This window comes from Microcebus murinus, chromosome 4, assembly GCF_040939455.1.
Source record: "Microcebus murinus isolate Inina chromosome 4, M.murinus_Inina_mat1.0, whole genome shotgun sequence".
Taxonomy (NCBI): Eukaryota; Metazoa; Chordata; class Mammalia; order Primates; family Cheirogaleidae; genus Microcebus; species Microcebus murinus.
Window position 1 is genome coordinate 97,721,982 of NC_134107.1, and position 21,269 is coordinate 97,743,250.

Consider the following 21,269-nt stretch of genomic DNA (forward strand, 5'->3'; position numbering starts at 1 on the left):
CCCACCTACATTCACACATTTATAATTTCCCTTGGTAGTTAACAAAGGCCAACAGTCATTCCAGAGCCAGCAAGAGCCATTCAAGCACAGAGACCATTTGTAGAGTAGCTCACATATTTGCAAAGAGATCTTTTTTAATTCCAGCAGCACCCCCATGAGGTTGCTAGGATGGGCACTATCATTTCCTCCTTTAACGGAAAAGGAAACCAAGGCTTGGAGAAATGACTTGAGCAAGATACTGTATTCTTGCCACTGTGACCCACCTGCTATTTGTCTCACCAGTCCCATTAACCTGCTGACTTGGGGCATAAATGCACTCTGTTCATCTAACTATGTTTGAAATGGGGCTTTTCTCCCTAAGTGCCAACATGCTTGGACTCAGAGATCATCTTCTTTAATGCAGTCACCTTTCTGTGTCAGGGCCTGTGCAAAGTGCTGGAGGGCAGAGTTGACCAAGACAGTTTTCCACTCTGTAATTCTTAAAGCACCTGGTGTGCCATCCCGAGGTCAGACCACAGAGGACATCCCCACAGGATGACTCACAGTACTTCTGTCTGCAAGAGGCCAGTCAAATGATATGTATTAATAAAAGTGGCCGAGCACCGTGGCTCACGCCTGTAATCCTAGCACTCTGGGAGGCTGAGGTGTGAAGATTGCTTGAGTTCAGGAGTTTGAGACCATCCTCAGCAAGAGCGAGACCCCGTCTGTACTAAAAATAGAAAAACTTAGCCGGGTGTGGTGGCACGCACCTGTAGTCCGGGCTACTCAGGAGGCTGAGGCAGGAGAATAGCTTGAGCCCAGGAGTTTGAGGTTGCTGTGAGCTGGGCTGACGCCACAACACCCTAGCCTGGGCAATAGAGAGAGACTCTGTCTTAAAAAAAAATGTTATTAATAAAACCTACTTGCATTGCTTCTCACTGGAAATGAAAAAAATAAAATAAAATAAAAATAAAACCTACATAGTTGTCATACCATGGAGGAGGGGAGGCGGGAGGGAAACAGCTTGCTCTGAGCTGCCCCCAGGTGACCATCTGCCTCGGATGACTAGGTGAGTGGAGTGAAGCTAGAGTAGTCCCCTGGGGCCCAGAATGTCACCACTGAGACTGGTGTCTTGGGGACTGGTGCCTGAGGAACTCTACTTCCCCTCCCCCATCCCATTCTACTCCCCTTGAAGAACTTCTCTTAAAATGCAAATGTGTCATTTTCCCTGCACCCAGAATGTCTGTCCTTTCCTTTCTTTGACTTATTTTTTTTTTTTTTTTTTTTTTTTTGAGACAGAGTCTCGCTTTGTTGCCCAGGCTAGAGTGAGTGCCATGGCGTCAGCCTAGCTCACAGCAACCTCAAACTCCTGGCTCAAGCGATCCTCCTGCCTCAGCCTCCCAATTAGCTGGGACTACAGGCATGTGCCACCATGCCCGGCTAATTTTTTGTATATATATTAGTTGGCCAATTAATTTCCTTCTATTTTATAGTAGAGACGGGGTCTTGCTCTTGCTCAGGCTGGTTTCGAACTCCTGACCTCGAGCAATCCGCCCGCCTCAGCCTCCCAGAGAGCTAGGATTACAGGCGTGAGCCATGACTTATTTTTTAATATCCAGTTCAAATGTTGGCTCCTCGGCCAGAGGCAGTAACTTCCTCTTCCAGGCTTTCCTAACACTGTCTCTGAAGTTGGTCCCACCAGAGGGCAGCTGCTGTGGTCTGGTACCGGCATGCCTTGTTCTGGTTGGCAGCCTAGGGTCTAGTGCTGGGCCTGGCCCAGGGGGTGAGGTGCACAGTACTAGCCCATTTCCACATGTTCAATGAAAGAAAAATAGTCAAAATGAAATATCAACATTGTCTTTGGATGGAGGGCAGAGATCATAACACCCTCTTGTCAGCCCTGCTCGAGAGCCTGCCTCTCTGTGAGTTCCCTATTGCACACCTCTGTTCTGTGGACACAGCACATCTGTGCTTGCATATGGAGGTGTGCCCTGGCTGTGGGTGGTGGGTGGCTCCTCCATCTGGGCCACATGAGCCCTGGGTGTGCCCTGTGTGGAAACACAGGGATGAGGGTGGGGGCTTGAAGGACCCGGAAGCCCCAGGGTTAGGCCATGATTGGGTGCTGGACAGGAGGAGCAGGTTAGGGTAGGAGCCGTCCCTCAGCCAGGTTCTTTCTCCTTCCTTGACCACGGTGACCAGAGGCCACACACAGAGGTCTGGGGGCTGAAGAGGGCCAGGTACAGAAGGGAGGACCCAAGGGGGCGTTAGGCTCAGGTCTCTGCTTGGAAGTAGGCTGCAGAGAGGTACAGAGGGAAGGATGTCATGGGGACTGGTGCCTCAGGAAGGCCCCGGGGTGAGATAGGAAGACCCAGGCTGGAGATTCCAGTTCTGGAATGTCCACTGCCTAATTGGGTCACCTGCTCGAGTCATTTCACCCTCCTGAGCTTCGGTTTCTTCATCTGTAAAATGGGCATAACATGACCAGCCTGCCAAGTGGTTAGTGAGGTCACCGGATGTGACCGGCGCTCGGGAACCTGCAGAGGGCAGTACTGGCGGCACGGCCAGGACCCAGCGCCGTGCCCTCGCAGGGGGCGGGGGCACGGCGGGATGGGTGGCGCAGGAGTCCCCGCCCTGCGCCGGCTCTGGGGCACCGGCTCCCTCCCCGCAGGACCCCGCAGGCGGAGCGCCTGGGCCGGTCCTCTCCCGCGCGCTGCCAGGGCCGGCCGAGCTGCGCGCAGGCGGGCGGAGGCGGGCAGGAAGCGCCGCGCCCAGCGAGCCGGGGACTCTGGGAGCCAGCGGGAGACGCCGGCGTCCGCCCCGCCGCCCCGCCCGGGTAAAGGCCTAGCTGGCTCGGCCGCCCCTCCGCCCCTGGGGTGGTGCTGGGCAAGCGCCGCTGGGAGTCCGCGGCCCGGGAGCCGTTTGGGACCGAGTTTGGTGGGGAGCTCGGGACCCGTGGGACACTGCGCCGTACTTTTCCTGCGGTGCGCCCTCCTTGTCTCACTGCCCTGGAGACCTGGGTGATCTGGACTCAGTGGCCCTGATGTGAACCCCAAGCCAGTTTCCCGGAGCTTTCTCGGTTTTCCGGGCTCCTTCCCCAGCCTCCGGACTCCCGCTCTGAGCGCAGTCAGCACCGCCTGCTAAGGCAGGTGCCCGTGCAGCCCATCCTCCGAAGTGTACCCTAGCCTCGAGCGCGGGTCTCACGGGAGTCCAGGCCCAAACAGAAGCACGCTTTACTGAGGGAGCTGGGAGGGCTCAGGAAAGGCGTCTCAGGGCAAAAGGCCTTAGAGCAGGCTCTTAAAACGTTGGGTGGGATTCTAACAGAGGAGAAAGGTCATTCCTAACTGAGGAGAGGGTATGAACAAGTTTAGGACAGCGAGAGCGAGAATCCCAGAAGCCTGAGGAATGAGCCGCAGGCTGGGAGCAAACTCAGAATATCATGTGTGGGCTCAGTGTATGGACTCAATAGGTAGCCTCAGACTTTAGGGAGGTGATTGGTGCCCGGGAGGAGGGATTGGAATGGGAGGAGACTGAAGGCAGAGGCCACGGAGGAGATGGGGGTCCTGTATGGTGCAGAAGGGGTGGTGCAGTAGGGACCAGAGGGCAAAGCAGTGGGAGAGTCGGTAGGACTGTGTCTGCTGCCTGGAGGAGCAGGGGAAGAAGGGTTTGAGGACAGAGAGGTCAGGTTTCTAGCCTAAGGCATATGGGTGGGGAGATTTGCAGCAAAGTAACTAAAAGGGGAGGAAAATGATGAGTTCAGTTTCGCATGGGTGTAGTTGGAAGGAGTGGCAGGATAGCCATATGGAGAGGTCAAGTAGGAAGTTCACTCATTCATTTATTTATTATTTATGGCAGCCTCAAAGGCAGCTTACATGCAAGTCACAGAGGAGATAAAATCATAATCAGCTAAAAGGACCTGATAGCTAGGGAACAAAGGCAGAGGGGAGTGGGCAATTATTACTGGAAAATCTAGGCTCAGAAAAGCTGCTGAAAATAATAAACACAGGACTCCTATGTGAGTTGCTGACAGCCAAGCAAAGAAAGGACACTAAAGTAAAGCAGTTTGCGAGGTTGGAATTCAGGGAAAGGTATTTGTTTTATTTTATTTTATTTTATTTATTTATTTTGAGACAGAGTCTCGCTTTGTTGCCCAAGCTAGAGTGAGTACCATGGCGTCAGCCTAGCTCACAGCAACCTCAATCTCCTGGGCTCAAGCGATCCTACTGCCTCAGCTTCTCCAGGAGCTGGGACTACAGGCATGTGCCACCATGCCCGGCTAATTTTTTCTCTATATGTTAGTTGGCCAATTAATTTCTTTCTATTTATAGTAGAGCTGGGGTCTCACTCTTGCTCAGGCTGGTTTCGAACTCCTGACCTCGAGTAATCCTCCCACCTTGGCCTCCCAGAGTGCTAGGATTACAGGCCTGAGCCACCGTGCCTGGCCAGGGAAAGGTATTTGTGAAGCCTCAGGAAGACAGGCAAAAGGTGGCAGGAGATCAAATGAGATTGATCACTCAAGCTGGGGTTTTAGAAAGGGAGAAGAGCTGAAAGCCAGGCGGGGGTTTCAGCAGGGCCAACATTTGAAGAAGGGCTGATCCTCTCCTGGGAGAAAGGCCCCTCCTTGGCTGGCTTGGGGGAGGGCTGAGGGAGGGGTGATGGGTGGTGGTAGTGGGGATCCATTCACATTATTCTTCTTGCAGAGAGCAGGATCTAAGGTGCTAAGTCTCCCAGGCTCTCCCTACTTTCTCTCCCAGGATGAGGTGGTGTCACCATTTACCCAGGGCCTCTTGGGTTTCTGGTCTGGGAAGAGCACCCCAGCCACCAGGTGAGTATAAAGCAAGGGTTTCTGTTTCTCTCCCTTCCTCTTTAGGGTCTACATGGTACCTCCATGAGAGCCGGGATCCAGATATTAAATACATTAAGTCCCAGCTGTATGGTTCTCTAGCTGTTGATCTTGGGCATGTCACCTCATCCCTTGAACTTCCTCTTTCCCATCCTAAAACAAGAGAGTTGGACTAGATGATCTCTGAGCACCCCCTGTAGCTGTATAAGTCCGGGAACACTTGTCTGATTTCATAGCATTCAACAGATTTTTTTTTTTTTTTTTTTGAGACAGAATCTCGCTTTGTTGCCTAGGCTAGAGTGAGTACCATGGCGTCAGCCTAGCTCACAGCAACCTCAATCTCCTGGCTCAAGCAATCCTTCTGCCTCAGCCTCCCAAGTAGCTGGGACTACAGGCATGCGCCACCATGCCCGGCTAATTTTTTTTTTTTTTTTTTTGAGACAGAGTCTCGCTTTCTTGCCTAGGCTAGTGTGAGTGCCGTGGCGTCAGCCTAGCTCACAGCAACCTCAAACTCCTGGGCTCAAGCAGTCCTTCTGCCTCAGCCTCCCGAGTTGCTGGGACTACAGGCACGAGCCACCATGCCCGGCTAATTTTTTTTTTATATATATATATTAGTTGGCCAATTGATTTCTTTCTATTTTTATAGTAGAGACGGGGTCTCGCTCAGGCTGGTTTTGAACTCCTGACCTTGAGCAATCCGCCCGCCTCGGCCTCCCAGAGTGCTAGGATTACAAGCGTGAGCCACTGCGCCCGGCCTAATTTTTTATATATATATATTAGTTGGCCAATTAATGTCTTTCTATTTATAGTAGAGACGGGGTCTCGCTCTTGCTCAGGCTGGTTTTGAACTCCTGACCTCGAGCAATCCGCCCGCCTTGGCCTCCCAGAGTGCTAGGATTACAGGCGTGAGCCACCATGCCCGGCCTCAACAGATGTTTACTGAGTGCCTGGTGTGTGGCAGACCCCATGTTAAGTTCTAGGTATATAATTGTAAACAAAACCAGGTGAGATCCCTGCTCTCATGGAGGTAGAAGGAGTTAAATAATCACACAGTGAAATATAAACTTGCATAATATCTGCTACAAAGGGGCAGTACATGCTGGTATGGGAGCAAATAATGGAGGGTTTGATGTTGACGTGGGGTCTGTATATTGGTGGGAAAATGTGGATGGGGTCTGAAGATGTTATTTCATCCTTCTCTCTATAGATGAACGTTTCCCCTTCCTGATCCACTGGAGTTGGCCCTTTAAAGGGGAGCATCCCCTTGGGCCCCCTAGGTAAGGCCTGGTTGTCATACCTTGGATGGCATCTGGCACAGCAGAGTGGACTGGGAAGGGTCAGGACTAGCTGGACCCCCTGGGGGAAGGACTTGGTCTTCTGGGAGTGGGAGGATACAGAGTCAGCTCCCAGGCATGAGAGGAACTTAGAGTCGTTAGTGCAGGGTGTGGGAAGTGGGTGGGGTCTGGCAGTGGCCAGCCTGAGTCCCAGGCAGGCAGTCAGCAGTGGGGGCTGGAGGGCTAGGGGGCAGCCCTTAGGCCCTGGGAAGGGTGTGAGAGTCAGACTAGACTCTTGACTTGGGTGTCCAGTGTCGGGCCTGTATCTCCAGAAGCCAGAAGTCCAGCAGTACACACGGCCTGTGGACTCATCCCCTCTCCTTGCTCCCAGGGCCTTTGTACGCCACCACGGAAGCTCAGCTGACAGTGCGCCCACATCAGGGAAGACGGAAAAGCTGTTCGGGGGCATCTCTGCAGCGGGTAAAGGGACTGGCTGGGATCCTGGTGCAGGAAGGGCTGGGGCGGGGAGAGGGGGCTGACAGGAGAAGCAGGATGAGGGAGGTGTAGAGGATCCACTGCCATCATCATCACTGGGCCCTCCCTCTTTCCCTCCCTCCCGTTGGTCTATGTACCCTTCCTGCAGCACCCACACAATGCACACCTACTATGTGCAAAGTGCTAAGAGAGACATACCATCCCTATCTTTTTTTTTTTTTTCTTTTGAGACAGAGTCTCACTCTGTTGCCTGGGCTAGAGTGCCGGGGCGTCAGCCTAGTTTACAGCAACCTCAATCTCCTGGGCTCAAGCGATCCTCCTGCCTCAGCCTCCCGAGTAGCTGGGACTATAGGCACCTGCTACCACGCCCAGCTAATATTTTATATTTTTAGTTGTTTGGCTAATTTCTTTTTATTTATAATAGAGATGGGGTCTCACACTTGCTCAGGCTGGTCTCCAACTCCTGAGCTTGAACGATCCACCTGCCTCGGCCTCCCAGTGCTAGGATTACAGGTGTGAGCCACCGCGGCCGGCCTAACATCCCTATATTTGACAAACTTGGGCCTGGTGTCAGGTTAACACTGCACACAGATAACCACAAAACCAGTCATCCAAGGCTTGGCATTACTTGTCTGGCAGCTTCCCCCTTTCTGCCATGGGCTTTCCAAACTTTCTAGACAGTCTGCATTTTCTGAGGGCATCCTGTGTGCCTAGCACCATTCTGGGCCCCAGCATCTCTGGGTGCTGTGTCTTGATTCCCCAGCCTGACCTGACCACCACCTTGTCTGACCCTGAGCTCCTGCATCTCTGACCCATTGTCCTTGCCTTCCCATCCAGAAGCTATTCGGCAGCACCGCAGGAACCTGGCGGAGTGGTTCAGCCGGCTGCCCAGGGAGGAGCGCCAGTTTGGCCCGACCTTTGCACTAGACACGGTCCATGTTGACCCCGTGATCCGTGAGAGCACCCCTGATGAGCTGCTTCGTCCCTCTGCTGAGCTGTCCCTGGAGCATCAGCCGCCCCCTGCTGGGCTCCCCCCACTGGCCCTGTCTCAGCTCTTTGACCCTGATGCCTGTGGGCGCCCGGTGCAGACAGTGGTGCTATACGGCAAAGTGGGCACAGGCAAGAGCACGCTGGTGCGCAAGATGGTCCTGGACTGGTGTTTTGGGCGGCTGCCAGCCTTCAAGCTGCTCATCCCCTTCTCCTGTGAGGACCTGTCATCCCTGGGCCCTGCCCCAACCTCCTTGTGCCAACTTGTGGCCCAGCGCTACACGCCCCTGAAGAAGGTCCTGCCCCTGATGGCCGCCACCGGGTCCCGGATGCTCTTTGTGCTCCACGGCTTGGAGCGCCTCAACCTTGACTTCCGGCTGGCAGGCACAGGGCTTTGTAGTGACCCTGAGGAACCAGAGGCACCAGCTGCCATTGTCGTCAACCTGCTGCGCAAATACATGCTGCCTGAGGTGGGTGGGCCCTTGCCCCACCCTGTCACTGCTGCCCCTTGACTTGCCCCCTAAGGGTTTTTGTGTCCTCAGCCCACATATTTATTGAGTAGGAGGACAGGCCCTGGCCTGGGTTAGTTCAAATCCTGGCCCCTCCACTTCCTAGCTGTGTGACTCTGGGCAAGTCACTAACTTCCCCAAGCTTCTGATTCTTTCTCTCCTTGAGTTGTACCAGTCGAATGAGATGCTGTGTATAAAGATCTTAGCAAAGTGCCCTGGATCACAATGGTGCTCAGTAATTGCTAGTTATAATTATTATAGTCATCATTCTCTTCATCTTTGGACTCTCAGTCTTCAGGGGGCCCCCTGGGGATTGAGACAATCAGGACACTTAATTAAATGTTTCTCAACCCTCAACCATGCTCTTTCCAGGCCAGCATTCTGGTGACCACCCGGCCCTCTGCCATTGGCCGCATCCCCAGCAAGTACGTGGGTCGCTATGGTGAGATCTGCGGCTTCTCGGATACCAACCTGCAGAAGCTCTACTTCCAAATCCGCCTCAACCAGCCGGACTGTGGGAATGCGAGTTGGGGTGCAGGTGTCTCAGCCACACCAGCTCAGCGTGACAACCTGGTGCAGATGCTCTCCCGGAACCTGGAGGGCCACCACCAGATTGCTGCCGCCTGCTTCCTGCCCTCCTATTGCTGGCTTGTCTGTGCCACCTTGCACTTCCTGCACGCTCCCACGCCTGCAGGGCAGACCCTTACGAGCATCTATACCAGCTTCCTGCGCCTCAACTTCAGTGGGGAGACACTGGACAGCACCCACCCCTCCAATCTGTCCTTGATGGCCTATGCAGCCCGAACCATGGGCAAGTTGGCCTACGAGGGGGTGTCCTCCCGCAAGACCTACTTCTCTGAAGAGGATGTCCGTGGCTGCCTGGAGGCTGGCATCAAGACGGAAGAGGAGTTTCAGCTGCTGCACGTTTTCCGCCGAGATGCCCTACGGTTTTTCCTGGCCCCGTGTGTGGAGCCAGGGCACCCAGGCACCTTTGTGTTCACCGTGCCCGCCATGCAGGAGTACCTGGCCGCCCTCTACATCGTGCTGGGCTTGCACAAGACCACCCTGCAGCGGGTAGGCAAGGAAGTGGCTGAGCTTGTGGGCCGTGTGGGCGAGGACGTCAGCCTGGTGCTGGGCATCATGGCCAAGCTGCTGCCTCTGCGGGTTCTGCCTCTGCTCTTCAACCTGCTCAAGGTAAGAGCTCGGCCCCTCCCTCGCAGGTTCCCTCCCCAGGACCCCAGGCTGTCCGCCACCCCGGCTGCCTCTTCACCTCTTGTTCCTCTGCTGAGGAAACGACTGCTTCCTACATGGGTGTGAATGTTTCCCTCGGCTCTGGTTCCAGGGCTGGGCAATCTGGCTGTCAGTGGGAATGGGGCATAAGGAATGGGGACAGAGAGGCCACAAGGCTGCAGAAGGCTTGGACACTGGGAGGGAAATCTGAAGGCTCAGGGATTTAAAAACCATCCTATGTGGATTCCTAAGAATGGTTTCTTTTTTGCGTCATTCCTCCTAGTCTTTGTTGCTGGGAGGGAGGGGTCACTGTAGTCCAGGGACTGTCGTCCAGAAACTCAATTGTGTCTGTTCCCCCAGAGGTGATTGGGTTCTGGGAGTGATGACTCATCCTAACAGAATCACCAGAGACGGATTTATAAAGCAGATGCCATTTTATTCATTTATATCAGGAGGATGAATGGCATTGGTAATTGGCTTAGAACAGCGCATCCTGGCTGGAGGTCCACTCCAGGAACCAGACTGCACAGGACTGTGCTTTGGGCAGGGCGGATGTGCTAAGTCCTGAGGGACGGAAGGAGCCACTCTGTTGATGTCTGCCAGGCGCTTATCAAGGTTCTTCCTTTTGTTTTTCACATCAACCCTGGAAATGGAATACTATTATGATCACTTTTTTTTTTTTGAGACAAAGTCTCTCTCTGTTGCCTGGGCTAGTGCCGTGGTGTCAGCCCAGCTCACAGCAACCTCAAACTCCTGGACTCAAGCGATCCTCCTGCCTCAGCCTCCCAAGTAGCTGGGACTACAGGCATGCGCCACCAGGCCCTGCTAATTATTATTATTTTTTTTTTGAGACAGAGTCTCACTCTGTTGCCCAGGCTAGAGTGAGTGCCGTGGCATCAGCCTAGCTCACAGCAACCTCAAACTCATGGGCTCAAGCGATCCTCCTGCCTCAGCCTCCCGAGTAGCTGGGACTACAGGCATGTGCCACCATGCCCGGCTAATTTTTTGTATCTATATTTTTAGCCGCTGCTCTTGAGGATGTGCTTGCTGTATCTGGACTGCTCTGGTCTCCTGGTGGGATTCAGAAAGCCCCCCAGTTATTTCGAAAGCCCACCAGAATTGTTAGCACCAGGGGGTGCCCTACCAGAGGACTGATCCCATCTGTTTCTTCACGATCCTATTGACTCTGCTTCACAGGGTGACATCTTCTGGTCTCATTAGGGAAGGAGCACTGTCACCTCCATGGCAGAAACATCACCTATATTAATAAAAAGGGAAAACACCGCAGACATTAGAAGAGGTGCCACAAAACAGTGTCATGGTTCACTGCCGGACGAATGGGCCCTTCCTCCATTCCTTTCAGAACCATTGCAGAGATGGGAGAAGATAGCAGAAATGTTCATTTCTTTGTGAAATACTTGAGTGCCTGTGGTGTGCTGGGCAGTGTGTTGGATTCTGAGGAAGTCAGTTAACAAAACTGCAGGGTTCTGCCCTTTCCGATCTTATAGTCTGAACACAAAAATGTCAGTGTAACTGTGTAATGAAAAATTATGGGCCGGGCGCGGTGGCTCACGCCTGTAATCCCAGCACTCTGGGAGGCCGAGGTGGGTGGATTGCTTGAGGTCAGGAGTTCAAAACCAGCCTCAGCAAGAGCGAGACCCCGTCTCTACTAAAAATAGAAAGAAATTAATTGGCCAACTAATATATATAGAAAAAATTAGCCGGGTGTGGTGGCACATGCATGCCTGTAGTCCCAGCTATTCGGGGAGCTGAGGCAGGAGGATTGTTTGAGCCCAGGAGTTTGAGGTTGCTGTGAGCTAGGCTGACGCCACGGCACTCACTCTAGCCTGGGCAACAAAGCAAGACTCTGTCTCAAAAAAAAAAAAAAAAAAAAATTATGGCAGATGGCGAGAAGAAAAGTTTCAGGTGCTATGAAGGTATGTAATGGGAAAGTCTGTTCTTTTTTTTTTTTTTTTTTTTTTTTTTTTTAGACAGAGTCTCACTCTGTTGCCTGGTTTAGAGTGCCATGGCATCAGCCTAGCTCACAGCAACCTCAAACTCCTGGGTTCAAGCAATCCTGCCTCAGCCTCCTGAGTAGCCACCATGCCATGTGCCACCATGATGGCTGATTTTTGTCTATTTTTAGTAGAGATGGGGTCTCATTCTTGCTGAGGCTGGTCTCAAACTCCTGCCCTCAAGTGATCCTCCCACCTCGGCCTCCCAGAGTGCTAGGATTACAGGCGTGAACCACCATGCCCAGGCCGGGTATCTGGTTTTGAGGTGTCAGAAAAGCCTCTTTGTGGAAGGGCATGTAGTCTGATCCCCATAGGGTTAGCCAGGAGAAGAACTGGGGGGAAAACACCCTGGGAGGAAACAGCTTCATGGAGGCTTTGAAGGAGGTGAAACCTTGGCACTGTCAAGAAGATGAGAGAAGCCGAAAGGGCAGGAGCGTAGCAAGGGGGACAAGAAACTGTGATGAAGGTGCACGGTTGGCAGGGGCTAGGTCATGCAGGGCCTTGAAGCAGCATCAGTCGTAGCTGCCATGATGATGATGAGGATGTCGAAGGCAGTGATGTGTTTGTAACACCTAGTCTGGTCCCATTCTAAGCGCATGATATATGCTTATTTCTTCCCACCACTTCCTGTACTTGAAAATGCATGGAGTGTTTAGGAAAAAGAAAGAAGTTCTGAAGTCTGGAGTGCATGAGATAAGGGTTGAGAGATGACCCTAGAGAAGTCAGATTTGGGTCAGATTCTAAAAAGTTTCACATTCCAGGCTAAATGTTTGGAGGTTGCCATACGGGCAATAGGGAGCCATGGAAGGTGTTGCAGCAGGGAGTAGTGTGATTAGACAGATTGTGGGTTTTTTTGTTTGTTTTTTTTTTTTTTTTTTGAGACAGAGTCTCACTTTGTTGCCCAGGCTAGAGTGAGTGCCGTGGCGTCAGCCTAGCTCACAGCAACCTCAAACTCCTGGGCTCGAGTGATCCTTCTGCCTCAGCCTCCCAGGTAGCTGGGACTACAGGCATGCGCCACCATGCCCGGCTAATTTTTTTTTTTATATATATATCAGTTGGCCAATTAATTTCTTTCTATTTATAGTAGAGACGGGGTCTCGCTCTTGCTCAGGCTGGTTTTGAACTCCTGACCTTGAGCAATCCGCCCGCCTCGGCCTCCCAAGAGCTAGGATTACAGGCGTGAGCCACAGCGCCCGGCCTGTTTTTTTTTTTTGGTTTTTTTTGAGACAGAGTCTCGCTTTCTTGCCTAGGCTAGAGTGAGTGCCGTGGCGTCAGCCTAGCTCACAGCAACCTCAAACTCCTGGGCTCAAGCGATCCTCCTGCCTCAGCCTCCCGAGTAGCTGGGACTACAGGCATGCACCACCATGCCCGGCTGATTTTTATATTATATATATATTAGTTGGCCAATTAATTTCTTTCTATTTTTATGGTAGAGACGGGGTCTCGCTCAGGCTGGTTTTGAACTCCTGACCTTGAGCAATCTGCCCGCCTCGGCCTCCCAGAGTGCTGGGATTACAGGCGTGAGCCACCACGCCCGGCCTAGATTGCGTTTTGAGTACAAAGGGAGACCATGAGGCTGGAGCGGTCACAAGGGCATATGTTAGGCTCAGCCTCAAAGGCTGACCAAGTACACGAGGCCACAGTGACCCTCCCCTGCTTCTTTCCCAGGTGGTTCCGAGAGTGTATGGGCGCGTGGTGAGTAAGAGCCGGGAGGCGGTAGCCCAGGCCATCATGCTGGAGATGTTCCGAGAGGAAGACTACTACAATGACGATGTTCTGGACCAGATGGGTGCCAGTATCCTGGGTGTGGAGGGCCCCCGGCGCCACCCAGATGAGCCCCCCGAGGATGAAGTCTTTGAGCTCTTTCCTATATTCATGGGGGGACTTCTCTCTGCCCACAACCGGGCCGTGCTGGCTCAGCTCGGCTGCCCCATCAAGAACCTGGACGCCGTGGAGAATGCCCAGGCCATCAAGAAGAAGCTGGGCAAGCTGGGCCGGCAGGTGCTGCCCCCCTCGGAGCTCCTTGACCACTTGTTCTTCCACTATGAGTTCCAGAACCAGCGCTTCTCGGCTGAGGTGCTCAGCTCCCTACGCCAGCTCAACCTGGCGGGTGTGCGCATGACCCCCCTCAAATGCACAGTGGTGGCGGCTGTGCTGGGAAGTGGAAGGCACGCCCTGGACGAAGTGAACTTGGCCTCCTGCCAGTTGGACCCCGCTGGACTGCGCACACTCATGCCTGTCTTTCTGCGAGCCCGGAAGCTGGGGTGAGGACCTGTCCTCATGCACAGGCATGAAGAGGGAGGGGCTTGGAGGTGAAGAGGTGGGAAGAGAAGGGAAACCAGAGGTACCAAGGACCAGGGCATGGTAGGAAGTCTGGTGTGGGTGGAGGTGACAGGAGTGATGAAAGAAGGGAGGGTAGGTGTGGATTGCAAGATGCAGACTCATGAGAAAGGGCACAGTACATGGGCCCCCTCCATGCTGGGTCCTTCCTTGCCTTCTCACCTCCCCTCCGGCCACCTTCTGCTCCAGCTTGCAACTCAACAGCCTGGGCCCCGAGGCCTGCAGGGACCTCCGAGATCTGCTGTTGCATGACCAGTGCCAAATTACCACTCTGCGGTGAGTGCCCTGGGAGGGGCGTGGGAGGGAGAACTTGGCCATCCTGGTGGCCAGCTAAGGTCAAGGGTGAGCTCCCTGCCTCACAGCATTCCTGGCACAGGCCCACCCGTGGTATAGTCAAGGGGGCGTCTAGGCCCTGTCGTGCCCCATCAGGATCCATTATAAGCAGCAGGGCAGGGGAAAGATGCCACCTGTGATAGATGCTAAGAAAGCCTCTCATGTGGCTAAAATCAGTCAGGGGTAGGCGGAGGGAGAGGGTGAATGGTACCAGTTGCCTGGTAACAGTGCCACTGATCCCCTCCTAGGAGTCTCCTGCAGCTCAGGAGAATGACCCTGATGCCAGGCACTCAGTGGGTGCTCCCTGCACGTTGGCTGATGTGCCAGGAGCCCAGGTGGCTGGCTTCCAGTCCTAGTTGGAATACAGGAAGATGAATGAGGAGAGAGAAACAAAGAATCAGGGAAAGGATGGGGGTCAGGGAAAGGGAGGGAGAAGCAGAGGCTGGAGGGGCAGAAGGAGGGAAATAGTAACAGTGAAGGGAGGAAGGGGACATGGAGAAACGGAGAAGGGAGGAAGGGAGAGGTGGGAAGAAGCCAGCTCTCCCTCACTCTTCCTCCTCCTGGGGCGCGACACCCCCGTTTCTCCATCCCCTCCTCCTGGGCCTGCATTCTGTGTGCCAGCTCTGTCCTGCCCCAGGCTGTGCCCCCTTTGGCCCAAGTCCTAACACCCAGCACAGGGCCTCTGCAACGGCCCCCCTAACGTTGGGTTGCCTGTGGTCACAGGCTGTCCAATAACCCGCTGACTGCCGCCGGTGTCGCCCTGCTGGTGGAGGGGCTGGCGGGAAACACCTCGCTGACACACCTGTCCCTGCTGCACACGGGCCTTGGGGACGAGGGCCTGGAGCTGCTGGCTGCCCAGCTGGACCGCAACCGGCAGCTGCAGGAGCTGAACGTGGCCTACAACGGTGCTGGTGACACGGCGGCCCTGGCCCTGGCCCGGGCTGCCCGGGAACACCCTTCCCTAGAACTGTTACAGTGAGTCCTGTCCCCAATCCCCTTGTCCCAGCCCTTCAGTCTCCTTCCCTCTCCACTGTGCTCTCCCTACCCTAGGGAGTGCGTCCGGGCCGGAGCCTGGGCCTGGCGCCTGTCCTCCATTCTTGGCTTTTTTGTTTATTTGTTTGTTTGAGACAGAGTCTCGCTTTGTTGCCCAGGCTAGAGTGAGTGCTGTAGCGTCAGCCTAGCTCACAGCAACTCAAACTCCTGGGCTCAAACAATCCTACTGCCTCCGCCTCCAGAGTAGCTGGGACTACAGGCATGTGCCACCATGCATGGCTAATTTTTTCATAGTAGAGACGGGGTCTCGCTCTTGCTCAGGTTGGTTTCAAACTTCTGAGCTCAAACGATCCGCCCGCCTCGGCCTCCCAGAGAGCTAGGATTACAGACATGAGCCACCGCGCCCGGCCCATTCCTGGCTTTTGATGGATCCTTATCAACCCACTTCTGAGCCAACCCGCCACCTCTGTGACTGGCCCTTCCCTGCCCTGATTCCTTCTCTACGATCATTTTTCCCCGAGGCCTACTATCCCTGGTGCCACTGAATGCTAGTGTCAGTGCCAACCTCCCAGTGGCCGCCACCCTCCATCTCTGGCCTACTGCAGACACTTACCCCACGTGTCCCGCAGGCAAGAGGCGAGTTGTGAGCCCTCCTGACCTTCTGGCCATCTACCCTGGGGTCCTCCTTCTCAGAGTCCTGCTGAATGGCACCTACTTTCTCTCTCCTGCCAGTCTCTACTTCAATGAGCTGAGCTCAGAGGGCCGCCGGGTCCTGCGGGACTTGGGGAGCGCCACTGAAGGCGGTGCTCGGGTCGTGGCGTCGCTGACAGAGGGGGCAGCAGTGTCTGAGTACTGGTCCGTGATCCTCGGTGAAGTCCAGCGGAACCTCCACAGCTGGGATCGGGCCCGAGTCCAGCGCCACCTGGAGCTGCTGCTGCGGGATCTGGAAGACAGCCGGGGTGCCACCCTTAACCCTTGGCGCAAGGCCCAGCTGCTGCGAGTGGAGGGCGAGGTCAGGGCCCTCCTGGAGCAGCTAGGAGGCCCTAGAAGCTGAGACGGTAGCAGCAGGCACCTAGCTGTGTGACCACTGGCTGCAAAACCCTTCCCTCTGGGGCCTCCTGGCTTGCACTACCCTTTCTAGAAAGATCCCTTTAGGCCTAGAGGCAAAGGAACGGGCACAGCTGTGCCAGGTGCCCTCCTGGGGCATGTCCAACCAGTACCCCCAAGTCTGGAGTTTCTGGGGTCAAAGATGGTGAATTGATGCTTCAGGCTCGGAGGTGGAACATGCTTCCCCTCCCTTCGGCTAGAAGGACCAAAGGATGTGGCATTTGGGTGGCCAGATTGCCCTGTGGCACCACCACCAATCTTGCCTCTTCCTCCTCTCAAGGAGCCTCTGATTGTTCCACCAAGGGGCACACTTCCCATGCTAGGGATGTCACCATTCAGATGTGTTGGAGGGCCCTCCCCTCCTGCCCTGTGCTTACCTGTGGACACAGAGGATGCCTCACATTGGTGCTTTCTCCTTGCCCTCCTGTCCCCTTTACCACAGCGGTACCAGTGGCTCAGTGGCACCTCTGGACAGATGTACCTGACTTGCTGCTATTAAAACCTGTGTGTCTCCCCGCTACTGTGGCCTTCTCTTCCTTGCCTGGTGCTTCCAAGAAAGGGCATTGTTCCTGGTCATTCTGGTTAAACTACTGACCACATTCTGTTGCAAGTGGCTCTTAGGCACTAGGTTCAGAGGAGGTGGGGGCTGGAGGGGCCCATGAACAAGACATTGGGATGGAGGTTGGCCATGCTGGGCCATGGAGCTCCTATCACCCTTTTCATACTGAGCCCCCAAGCTTAGGATGACAGTGACTAGCAATCTGCCTTTCTCTGTGTAGAGGGTCAGCTGGGTCAGCTGCTGGGTCTCCAGAAAAGGTTGGCGCCCAGGAATGGGGGCAGGAGGAACCTGCACGCTTGCCCAGAGCATAAGACTCTCACTCTCCCGTTAACCATTACCCCATTGCTTCCACAACAGTGTCTTCAAGGAGGCGGGACTTGGGAGGGGGTAGGTGAGCTCCTTGGGATGGACCTTGTCCCTCCTCTGAGCACTGGGTGGCTGATCCAGCTATGAAGGCAGCTGCAGGTAGGAGGCCGGGAAAAATTCTCTGGAGGGGACCAGGGGCAGTCAGGGGACAAATTTGGAGGGTGAGGCTTTGGGACCAGGACATACTTAATGTTGGAGCTTGAAGCCCTGAGGCAAATAGAAGTTAGGAGAAGAGACGTGAGTTGATATGTCTGTCTTCCTGGTCTACACCACACCCTGTACAGATATGCTCAGATTTATGTGCCTAAGACTTAGAGGGAGGGGCGGGAAGGGGAGCACACAATATCCTGTGTGTGTGTCAGTGAGAAGCAAGACCCCTTTAAAGCATAACCGAGTGGGGTCTGGGTTTGGGGGCTCCCCCGAGTCTTTTCAGTTTATGACCATGGAAGAGGCATCGGGGGTGGGGGGGCAGGGGAAGACTGTACCTCTCCTCCTCTCACCCACTTCTTTGCGCAGTAGATCTTCCAGACGCAGCCTCGTTAACTCCGTAAGTGCCATTGGGGTTGGAGCAAGGGGAGGAAGGGGTCGGAGGGGGGAAGCTCTGTACTGCCATTCGCACCTAAAGTAGAGGGGGACCCAAGTCCAGCTGTCAGTATCCACCTGCTGCTTCTGCCTCCTTGCAGGAAGTTTAAGTTTAACCCTAAGCTGGGCATTGATAATCCTGTCCTCTCCTTGGCGGAAGACCAAGACCCCTCTGGTAACCCCCTCCCCCTGGCAACCATTCCCTTTCCCTGGATACGCCACAGCTCCACACAGCCTCCCATCTCCTTGGTAACCACTCACTCGGTCTCCCTCTGATGACAGCCTTGGTTGGGAGTGACTGTGGAGAGAGGAGGGGCTGGGTGTTTCCTTCTGACAGTGTTCACCCTGCCGCCCAACACCTGACTGGGTGGAAGCACCCAGTGCCCTGTCAGGACTCAAGGTTTGCCAGTCACACGGTGGACCTGTGCTTGGGCCATGCCGTCTCTCCTCCCCCTCCAGACCCCTGGAGCCTGGAGCGGCCTCACTTCTGTCTGCTGAGCAAAGAGGAGGGCAAGGGTTTTGGCTTCCACCTGCAGCAGGAGCGGGGCAGGGCTGGGCATGTGGTGTGCAGGGTGGAGCCAGGCACCTCTGCCCAGCGCCAGGGTCTCCGGGAAGGAGACCGGATCCTGGGGGTGAACAGTGATGTCGTGGAACACGAAGACTATGCGGTGGTAAGGCTGGGCCGGGACTCCCTGTGGGACAGAAGAGTATTCCACAGCACTTCAGGGACAGAAGTGGGCTGGGTACCTCCCTGGGCACTATGGCGGCAGGGTGCAAGCCTTGTTCCCCCCACATTTAGGAGTGCCTGGGTAAGAAGGGTTGGGGAGAGCATCTAGAGAGCTGGTTCTCATGGCAAAGAACATGGGTTCCAGGAAGGTCCTAGAGGCTGGCAAGAGGGGCCAGCCCAAACCTCTCCCCCATGTGTGTAGGTGGTACGCCGCATCCGGGCCAGCGGTCCTCGGGTGTTGCTGACAGTCTTGGCGGGGCATGTGCATGATGTGGCCAGAGCTCAGCACGGCGACAGTGCCCACCTCTGCCCTACCCTAGGCCCCGGGGTGCGGCCCCGGCTCTGCCACATAGTGAAAGATGAGAGTGGCTTTGGCTTCAGTGTCACCCATGGTGAGCTTAGAGGTTTGGATGGGTGGTGAGGAGGGGGTCTCAGTCCCTGTTCCAGGCAGGCAGCAGACTGGAACTTGCTTTTTTTTCTCGCTTCCAGGTAATCAGGCTCCTTTCTGGTTGGTGCTAAGTACTGGAGGAGCAGCTGAGCGGGCAGGGGTGCCCCCTGGGGCCCGACTGCTGGAAGTGAATGGGGTCAGTGTGGACAAGCTCACTTACAAACAACTCACCAGGAAGGTATGCTGCCTGTTTCCCCACGCATACCCCCACCCCCAGTCTGGGCCTGGCCCCGCCTCAGGAAGTAGACTCCTTCCCCAGCACCTACTCTCCTGATCTGATCTCCTACTTCTGTCCTGTCACCACTGTTCCCTTTGCACTGCGCACCAGCCCCCTGCTTAGTGCCTCATTCTCCTGCCTGGGGGGAGGAGCTGCCTGCCTCTTCCCTCCCTACCCTGCTAGTTGATGCTGATGCCCTGCTGGGTCCCCACAGCTTTGGCAGAGTGGAGAGCAAGTGACCTTGCTGGTGGCAGGGCCAGAGGTGGAGGAACAGTGTCGCCAGCTGGGAATGCCCCTGGCTGCACCCCTGGCAGAGGGCTGGGCACTGCCAACCAAGCCCCGCTGTCTGCACCTAGAGAAAGGGCCCCAGGGCTTTGGGTTCCTGCTCCGGGAGGAGAAGGGCCTTGATGGTCACCCTGGTAAGTGAGAGCCCTGTGGGTGGGTAGGGAAGGTGGGCGTCGGGGTGGGCACACAGAGTATACACCTCTCAGCGCACATAAGAGGTATACCTGTCTGAGCCCAGGCCCCGGGTCTTCTCCTGCACCCCCAGGGTCAGGCCCCCAGGGGCCTGAGACAGCACTGGGGTAAGCCGGGGAGGAACAGTGAGGGTATCTATGTCCCAGGGCAGTTCCTGCGGGAGGTGGACCCTGGACAGCCAGCCGAGAAGGCTGGGATGCAGGCTGGGGACCGACTGGTGGCTGTGGCTGGGGAGAGCATGGAAGGGCTAGGCCACGAGGAAACAGTGTCCAGGATCCGGGCGCAGGGCTCCCATGTCTCCCTGATTGTCGTCGACCCTGAGGCTGACCGATTCTTCAGCATGGTGTGTACTGTGGGGCAGGGGCGTGGCGGGGCAGGGGTGGAGTGGGGCTCAGCTACAACAGGTTTGCTTTTCCTGCCTCCTCCCAGGTTCGCCTGTCCCCACTCCTCTTTTTGGAGAGCACAGTGACTCCTGCCTCTCCCCACGACACCTGCTCAGCCTCTCTGATTGAGACTGCAGACCCACAACTTGCAGACACAGCTGAATGTCCTGGCTCTCTGGGCTCCCACCAGTGCATCCTGTACCCTGGGCCTGGCGGCAGCTATGGCTTCCGACTCAGCTGTGTGGCCATGGGGACTCATCTCTTCGTCTCCCAGGTGACTGATGCCCAAGGACCTTGGGTCCTTTGCGTCACTTGCCTCCTGATCAGTCTTCCTCTGCCTTGCACCCAGAGCTTTAGAGTGCCCAGCAAGCTTTTCCATGGTGTTCCATGTTCTGCATCCCCCCATCACCAGGTGACTCCAGGTGGCTCAGCTGCCCGGGCAGGGCTGCAAGTGGGAGACGTGATTCTGGAGGTGAACGGGGATCCTGTGGGTGAAGATTATGACCTGGAAAGGCTTCAGCAGCTGGCTGAGGCCGAGCCACCCCTCTGCCTGAAGCTAGCAGCCAGGTCCCGGCAGGGCTGGGAAGCCTGGATTCCCCCAGGCTCTGGAGAGGTGAGGGAGAAGAAACTGGTGCCACTCTGAGGAGCCAGAGAAGGCAGAGAGGAGCCAGAAAGAAGGAAGAGAGGGCAGGAAGGCTGCAGGGTGCAGTGTGGGATACGCAGGTTGGGTCATGGTAGGTGGGGACAGAAGGACCCGTGGGGACACAATCCCCATCCGTGGACATTCCAGGGAAGGGAGGGGCAGGGAAAAGGAACTCTTCTGGTCCTAGAATGACCTTCTCCCTTCTGTCTCTGCATAGGATCAGGCTCTGGCCTCAGAACTGCTGTAAAGTGCCCCTGCTTGGCACAGTTCAACCCGCTGGCTTTCCTGTCTTCACTCTCCAGCCTGAGATGCTCTCTCCAAGCTAGAGGGCTGGAGCCCTAGGACTCAGACACCACCGGTCACAGTGTTGCCCATGGCCTCCCTCCCTCCCCATGACCTGCCTCCCAGAAGAGGGTGTGGTCAGAGGTCTCAGGCCCATGAGGGAGCCCAGGACCCAAGAGATGTCATAAGGGAGCATTGGAGAGCTATGCCCCAAGGTGAAGTTGTGGGCTGTGGGGCATGCTAGGATTTTTTTTTTTTTTTTTTTTTTTTTTTTTTTTGCCTTTAGGCTGCAGCTTCCCCACCCTGACAGAGGATTGTAGCCATCTGGGCTTTGCCTTATGTATGACTCCAGGATCTTTGAATGCAATGCAAGAATTTGGAAACCAGCTATACCTTCCCTCTGTAGGCATTTTGGGATTGTCAGGGTGGTGCCTGGTCACTGTTGAATTTGTAATAGAAACGGCCATTCCCCATAAATCTGGC

At 55.3% G+C, this 21,269-nt stretch overlaps 2 protein-coding genes across 2 annotated transcripts; both read left to right on the plus strand.

The window, feature by feature from the left end:
- The first annotated feature begins 2,594 nt into the window (after nucleotides 1-2,594).
- On the plus strand, nucleotides 2,595-16,622 carry NLRX1 (NLR family member X1). Its single transcript, XM_012773537.3, has 10 exons — nucleotides 2,595-2,812; nucleotides 4,677-4,801; nucleotides 6,027-6,096; nucleotides 6,485-6,573; nucleotides 7,426-8,045; nucleotides 8,457-9,278; nucleotides 12,998-13,593; nucleotides 13,859-13,945; nucleotides 14,726-14,977; nucleotides 15,728-16,622. The coding sequence occupies exons 2-10, from the start codon at nucleotides 4,732-4,734 to the stop codon at nucleotides 16,047-16,049; spliced, it is 2,928 nt and encodes a 975-aa protein (XP_012628991.2). The 5' UTR covers nucleotides 2,595-2,812; nucleotides 4,677-4,731; the 3' UTR covers nucleotides 16,050-16,622.
- NHERF4 (NHERF family PDZ scaffold protein 4) lies at nucleotides 16,201-21,263 on the plus strand. The gene is made up of 12 exons (XM_076001418.1): nucleotides 16,201-16,221; nucleotides 16,545-16,579; nucleotides 17,500-17,574; nucleotides 17,711-17,784; nucleotides 18,069-18,280; nucleotides 18,539-18,728; nucleotides 18,826-18,962; nucleotides 19,216-19,420; nucleotides 19,625-19,821; nucleotides 19,908-20,135; nucleotides 20,274-20,474; nucleotides 20,722-21,263. Exons 1-12 carry the CDS (start codon nucleotides 16,201-16,203, stop codon nucleotides 20,749-20,751), a joined length of 1,605 nt encoding a protein of 534 aa, XP_075857533.1. The 3' UTR covers nucleotides 20,752-21,263.
- The last annotated feature ends 6 nt before the right edge of the window (nucleotides 21,264-21,269 follow it).

Excerpts from the sequence above, each read along its gene's own strand:
- NLRX1 (XM_012773537.3), top strand. The coding sequence starts at position 4,732 with ATGAGGTGGTGTCACCATTTACCCAGGGCCTCTTGGGTTTCTGGTCTG. Across the intron at positions 13,946-14,725 it reads TGCCAAATTACCACTCTGCG|GCTGTCCAATAACCCGCTGA; the intron begins GTGAGTGCCCTG and ends CTGTGGTCACAG. Across the intron at positions 14,978-15,727 it reads CCTTCCCTAGAACTGTTACA|TCTCTACTTCAATGAGCTGA; the intron begins GTGAGTCCTGTC and ends CTCTCCTGCCAG.
- NHERF4 (XM_076001418.1), top strand. The coding sequence starts at position 16,201 with ATGTCCAACCAGTACCCCCAA. Across the intron at positions 17,575-17,710 it reads GACGCAGCCTCGTTAACTCC|GAAGTTTAAGTTTAACCCTA; the intron begins GTAAGTGCCATT and ends GCCTCCTTGCAG. Across the intron at positions 19,421-19,624 it reads GGGCCTTGATGGTCACCCTG|GGCAGTTCCTGCGGGAGGTG; the intron begins GTAAGTGAGAGC and ends TCTATGTCCCAG.